This window comes from Perca flavescens, chromosome 20 (assembly GCF_004354835.1).
Source record: "Perca flavescens isolate YP-PL-M2 chromosome 20, PFLA_1.0, whole genome shotgun sequence".
Classification (NCBI taxonomy): Eukaryota; Metazoa; Chordata; class Actinopteri; order Perciformes; family Percidae; genus Perca; species Perca flavescens.
Window position 1 is genome coordinate 14,158,988 of NC_041350.1, and position 6,891 is coordinate 14,165,878.

The 6,891-nt window shown below is 41.8% G+C and overlaps 1 protein-coding gene across 2 annotated transcripts in view; it reads left to right on the forward strand.

Moving 5' to 3' along the window:
* The first annotated feature begins 2,529 nt into the window (after positions 1-2,529).
* LOC114546692 (synapse differentiation-inducing gene protein 1-like) overlaps positions 2,530-6,891 on the forward strand; it is a 10,515-nt gene continuing 6,153 nt past the window's right edge. The window contains exons 1-2 of one of the 2 annotated variants that reach the window (XM_028565675.1): positions 2,530-2,945; positions 4,651-5,148. In XM_028565675.1, the coding sequence (XP_028421476.1) occupies positions 4,717-5,148 (432 nt within the window). In that variant the 5' untranslated portion in view covers positions 2,530-2,945; positions 4,651-4,716. The remainder of the gene's footprint in view (positions 2,946-4,650; positions 5,149-6,891) is intronic. The other variant, XM_028565674.1, reaches the window with a different exon arrangement.

Genomic DNA, 6,891 nt, shown 5'->3' on the forward strand with positions numbered 1-6,891 from the left:
AAACTGAGCTTCATAAAAGAGATTTTATTGTGCTTGTCAGCTCGGAAGCTAAATTTGTTCCTTTGGAAGAAATATCTAGTGCCTGAAGGCTCTGGAGCTGGCTCTTATTTATTTCCTCACCTTCCTACTATCTTAATCATCGCCAACTCGAATGTGCATACTCTCTCTGCCCATAACAAGACATGACGCTGTCGTCCACTTCCTGGCCAGCTCATTGTACCCCGAGTCAGGTGGAGAATACGAGGCAGTATTTAGCTGTGGCTTTCGTGAGTTTTCCATTCGAGGCTTGCAACATGCCTCCAGGTCTGAAAGGAGCTCCAGCCTCTGTTGTTGCCAAAATCTTCCCATATGCTGAACCTCCTCCTGCTCTTGCACCTGAACCTGGCGCCGCAGGGATTGAAGCCCCACTGTTTTCTGCAAAATGACCTCTTTGGCCAAATGGATGCAACACCTGATGTCTGCGATGAACACCAGCAGCAGAAAAATATAAGACTGGTTGACAACTTTTGATATGAAAAAAATGAAATGGATATGGTTTAAATTGTGGTGTATACACAAATGTGTCTAAACTACGCTGCAAATATGAATTTCCAAGTATTCAGACCAATTTAATTGTGTATTTTCTGCTCTTTTTCATCAGCTTTCATGGGCTGTTGGTCAGAGGTGCTCTATTGGCATGCAAGTGTTTAATCAAATAGGAAATAATGCACAGAACGGCCATGTGGGAAAAGCTGCTTAAATCTCCACTTTCCTTGCCTTAAAAGCCGGCTAGGCCAGATCAAATTAAGTGGTTTGATACTTTCTCTGCCAATCGGCTTAGGGCGATTAATTCCCTAAAGTCTTTAAATGATTAAAGCTGGTTAATGGGCCTCAGGAAAGTTCATGGTGTCAAGCGTTGGCTGCGATATCAAACAGTGGTGGAGGAAAGTACAATAAGTAAAAAGTAAGTAAAAACATGTTCTGCTCTAGTGTTGTTCTTTGTCAATCAACAGCACATGAATACCTGCAGCTCTAATAATCTTTTTGTTTCTTGAAATGACAAGACTCTGAGGAGAAAATGCTTGACAAATTGTGCATCTGCTATGTAGTGACACAGTGCCTAAATATAGAGTGGAAAATGGAGCAGCAGAAAGGAGCACAGTGAGGACCATAAATATTCACAGTCCATCTACAGAAGGCTGGCAGAAGCCTGGTCCAAGGAGAAATCCTCTTTTCACTAATGATCCTTAATGTGGCACCACTGAGTTATACTGGTTTTACCTATATACTGCCACTTTTTTTTTGATTTGGATGTTTTGCAGATGTTCCTGTGCCATTTTGACACAGATCTTCATTAGAAAATGTTACTCGGAATCATGTCATGAAGGCTGAAGGAGAGAGGAAGAAAGAATAATAATGGATAAACAGTTAGAGATTCTGGCCCCCTCCTCACCGCCTCTTCTAATATACTTGGCTCCTGAGGGAGAGGTATCCATCACGGAGATGGCCGGGCTGTTATGCCACGTTGCCTTGTGCATGTGAACACAAGGTGACTCTGGGAGAGAAGCAGCTCATGTATGCCCAGTCTTATAAATGCAGCTCCATGTTTCCCCCATAAAGTGTCCATCAGCACCTTAATGCATCTCCCAGTGAAAGTGACAGAGCCTGGGCTTGCACATTATTAACTCCAGACATTTTTATGAGCCTGTGGAACAGAGTGCTCCTTCTGAATAAGATATGTGTCCAGTGTTCAGTGGCTATATATCAGTCTTTTAGTTTTTGGCATAGCATTATGGCCTCTGATAAGCACAGTTTTTAGTGTGTTTGTGTCTAAACCACAGACGATGTCCCTGTAAATACTGTAGTTATGTCATTATTATTCTCCAGCGAGATCAAAATAAATAAGGCTTAGTTTTGCTGTTTGTAATCTATTATGTCACCCATTTGCTTGTATGGGAAATACATCCATATTAATGTTATGTAAACAGTGTTTACAATGATAAATTGTGGCATGGACTCATAAGCAGCTTAGCAGAGTGGGGTTAAAGGCACAACCAAATTGGCAGGCTCATGATAAATGCATGGGATTTGTCTAAAATATTAATCAAATATAAATGTGCAATGAATTTAATAGTTGCTTACTCCTGAGCTATGTTTAGAAACACATTCAGAGCCATGCACATTGCAGGGACCATGGACAAGGAAATGAAGGTAAATTGACACATAAAGAATAGAAGCTGAATTATGTGAAGAAGGGGAATCTAAAAATGCATGTAGCAGAGTGCTTTATTAAAATGTTCTTTGAAGATTTCGTGTTGAGTGTTTTCTACATTTAGTGGCCGTTCTCAGTGGGGAAGAATAACACTTAAACAGCTTACAATTAAGTTGTGCAAGTAATACAAGCAATGCAATTACTCCAGGACACTAATTTCATGAGTCTGCAAAGTGGGAATGCTGGCTCATGTGATCTAAAAATATATTTCAGTGGCTATTAACCTGTTTCTAAATGACTCTCTGCTTATGCAAGGAGGCAACACGGCACCTTTGGGGGGCTGTGCACAGCCTGCACATGAGACACTGAGCTGGAGGAAGACGCCCAGGCAAGGCAAGTAGAGTTTGGAAATGTCAAATCCGTGGTCGCTATTAGAGTTTACAGCGCGCCTCACACAGCCAATGGGTTGGCTGGAGCCTCTGCCGGAGTTGTTTTGGAGCCTGAGCTCAGCGTGATACTGTGCGTAAAATCTACGGTTCGCAGCGGTGCCATGGCAGGCAGCGCTCAGCGAGCAAAGTCCATTGTCACACACGCGGAATAACTTCCTTTTAAAACAATGTCATATGTTGCGCTACGATGGCAGTTTCCCAAAAGTGATGATGTGAAGCAGAACCGTGGGTCCGTCCGTCCTCATCGACTCAGTTGCGCGGAGAAACGATGCTGAGCGAACCTGCGGGAGGATTTTCCACCACAGGTAAGATGATTTACGGAAGTGTTTCGCTACTAGTAGGCTATAGTAAAACGTATTCTTCGCCTTTTATTTCAGAGTAGATATGAGATCTCTTTATAATACAAAAGAGCAAAAACAGCCAAGAAATATGAAGATTTCCCTCATGATCAGCTATATAACATTTGAAAATGAAGTATTTGCAATTTTATGAGCGGTTAAAAAAGGTGCGATTTTATCAAAAATGATGAAAATTGTGTGTGAGTGTTTTTGTGAGAGTAATTCATATAGCTATATGATTACACTGTAAAGACAAAAAAACAGAGGAAAGAGAAGAGAGTATAGTATGACCATTAATAATTGTGGAGTCTAAGCACACACTCACATGTGCTAAGTGCACATCTTCATGGTGTGAGATAAATTATTAGTGGATGTGGGATGTGGTTTTTGTTGTCTAATGTAGTGTGTAATGGAATTCCCTGTTATCTGCAGAGTGGCTCAACCTCAGAATCATTTGAGAACGGAAACTGCAGGACACAGTGTTGAAGATATATTGAGTCTTGGGTGTGTGGGCTCAGATTCAGCCACTGGCCCACATTATTCACGCACTGAAACCTATAGTGACTCATGATCAGGATATGATATATCTTTCTCAGGGTCACAAGGCCAAAGGTCTGCTGCAGATCTACATGTCTTCTCTGCGGGCCAGGATGTCATTGCATACGTAGAAAATGCAAACAAATACAATATCAGTTATGTGAGGGTTAAGTCTTGAGGATAATGTTGTTGCACTAGATGGCATTTCATTTTTGGGTGTTAATGTTATTTTTCCCAGCCCAGGTTGTTTGTGTCCAGGTCTGTGCAACTCAATCGCTTCCCAAACCTCATAAATCAAGCCCTGCCGTACCTTTTTTTTTCTCATGTGTGAAAAAAACCTCCACAATTTCTTGTGTATTACCACCCAGTGGCTCATTTCTCACTACAGCACTTTCAACAAAAAAAAGCGTGAAATGACTCTGACTTGATTTGCTACGTTCTACTAATTCCAAAATATGACGCAGTTGCCTCTGTGGCTTTTTTTTCTGATTTCATCGTAACACGAAAGATGAATTTGACGGATGAGGTCTTTGTTGGCCAAAGGGGACTGAACCATTGTAAGTGCTTAGTCAAATCTGGACATACTCACTCAGCCTCTAATGGCGGACGTGTTGCCTTAGTGACGGCCTCTCCTGACAGTCTTACTGTGTTGTTTTTTTACACAAACCACTCGTTTTTACCTGATCTTCCACTCATTTGAAAATATTCAGAATAACAGAGAGGCCAGTTCACAGACCGTCAAAGTAATCTGTATGCGGTGCAAAATATAGCCTCCCCCTCCGTTTTCAATATAGGCAGCTGTGATATAGGAAGACATTTTTTCCCTACATGTTTGTATGAATCTGAGGGTGTGAGATGCAACAGTTGACCATACAGCAGATGGTGATTTTATGGCCCCAGACTGGTGAGAGCTTGTGAGAGGAATGCTAATTGCCAAGCAAGATGAAATATTCCTGCACTGAATTCATGTCCTAGATTATAACATTACTAAAAACCCAATGTTGGATCTGAGCTACTGGATGGATTAACTGCAATTTCCCCAAGAATGTACCATAATTTAAACAAACTGCTTGTCATGTTTTGCTTTTTAAAGTTTGTATTAATCACATTTAATTGCAACTGTACTTCTTTCCAGCTACCACACTGCCAAATCCTTTTTGGACTTCATCCTCTGATCCACTAGACATTTGAGCTTGCCATCATGGAGAGCCTCAGTGAGCTCCAGAACCCCTTGCTAGACAAAACCAGCAGACAAAAGGTGCACAGCGATTACCAGGGTTACCAGTGTGACTACTCGAGTCAGCCCTACCAGGACAGCCTCATTGGCTACTACTACACTGGGACTGGGACTAATGGCAAGCATAAGACTCAACAGTTCCTGGACGCCACATCCCTGCATATGGCTGTGGAGGCCTTCTACAGGCCCAACATTATCCTGTACAAGGACGACGTGAGCCTTCACAGCAAGGACTCCAAGAGCGAGAGCTTTGAGACCACTTTCACAGAGAGTAAGGACACGGTGTTGGATGGAGCTTCCACAGAAAACCCTCTGGATAACGTACAAGGAGAGAAAGATGCGAAGATTCAGACGGTGTCCTATGATGTGGAAGAGGAGCAGGGTCCTGAGTATGAGGTCAGAGGTCACACCAAAAAAAAACATGAATAGGTTTTCTGTATATATGGCAGTCTCCAGTGTTTTAGTGGTATTTTATTTAAAGATGTAAGTGCCTGATATACTGGGTCCCTACTGTAGCCTGATACGTGATTATACGAGTTGCTCACTCTTGCTACACGCTATAAGGGACTTATAAATGTAACTATAGTGCTTAAAGAGCACACTGATGCAAGTAAGAGCCATTTGGCAGTGTTTGACAGAGTTATTAGTATATTGAGTTGCTATATGAAATGAAAGGCGTTACAAGACTTACTCGTAACTGTCAGGGCCATCTTTCAGCAGAAAGGGAGTCATGGCGTGGATAGTGATGCTTATTATTTCATGTACCATTTTAATAGACTGCCAGTGTGATTCATGCTTATTTCTTTTCTCTAAATGGTCAATTTGCTGGAGTCTTTCATATCTAGTGCAGGGTAATTGTGCGCTTTTTTTATAATTACATTCCAAGAAAATTATCTCAAGTTTATCTATCCAGGCTATTCTTTTAGGACTATAACTACACTCTCTGAAGAACAGCGTGACAGCAAAAGAGAAAAGTCTTTTTCAGAAGTGGTAAAATCTAATTTCATCCAGGGACATTTGTGAAGTACCCAGGGCTCTGAGCTGGCAGAGGAAGAAGTATAGCACCCTAACTGGGCTGATGATCGCGCCAGATCTTGTCACTCGGAGGCCTGGCAGATAGATAGAGACACGGTAGGGGCTGCCATTAATGCCGTAAGTAATGCCGTGCTGTGAGGGTATTAAGCGGGACTCCGCTGATGCATGGCTGTCGGAGCAGGTGAGCCTGGAGCCAAAGTTATTCCATGTCAATTCAAAAGAGCAAATGAATCTGATGAACGGTTCTCAGATGAAAGTTGGGTTTCCAGCTGGAATATGAGACTTTTTGCTCAGCACCTGCGTTTCTTTACTTTCCCTTCCTGCGTGTCTGTAATGTGTGTGCGCTTCTGTGCTAAGACTCATGCATTTTGTGAATCATGAAAACAGACACAAACAGTGCCAGATGTGTGTTGATGCAAAGAAGTCAAATTCAATTGTTAGGGGACTTTCACAAATCACACAATTTCTGCTGCAGTTTTCCATCATAATACAACCAATTTTTCAGTGGCGGGCCGTGTATTTTACACCTAGGCCTTTAGTACTATCCTACAGCAATCAAACCACCTTTGAATAACCTCACCATGACACTAGGGCATTATAGTGGTTTAACACAACGCACAACACCTAGAGTAGAATTCACGATCGCAGAGACCTGAACACATTGTGACTGAAGCCATCACTTTCACGCAGCAGAACATATAAGCCTAGTCCAAATTAATGTAATTACCAAAGAAACAAAAACAAACTGGTCACATTTATTCCAGTCCTTCCAGAAAAATGAAGAGTTTTTTTTGTGATTGTTGCGGGCAAAAATCCTTGATTATGCGGCACGTTTTCTTAAAAAATGCGATGGAATATGTGGGATGTTTATGCAATTTTATGCGATGAAATTGCCGGAACTTGCAAAAATTGTGGGAACTGTGATGTTCACGTCGCGTAATTACGTCACTTAATAACGTTCCAATGGCAACAGAGGAAAATGCTACTCTTGTGTGAAGTAAACGCAACATTTTTCAACTTTCTGCTAAGATATATATGTGACTTTTTTGCAACGAAAATGCGGGGATTATAAAATCATGCAAGGCCCACATATTTTGCGCGGAA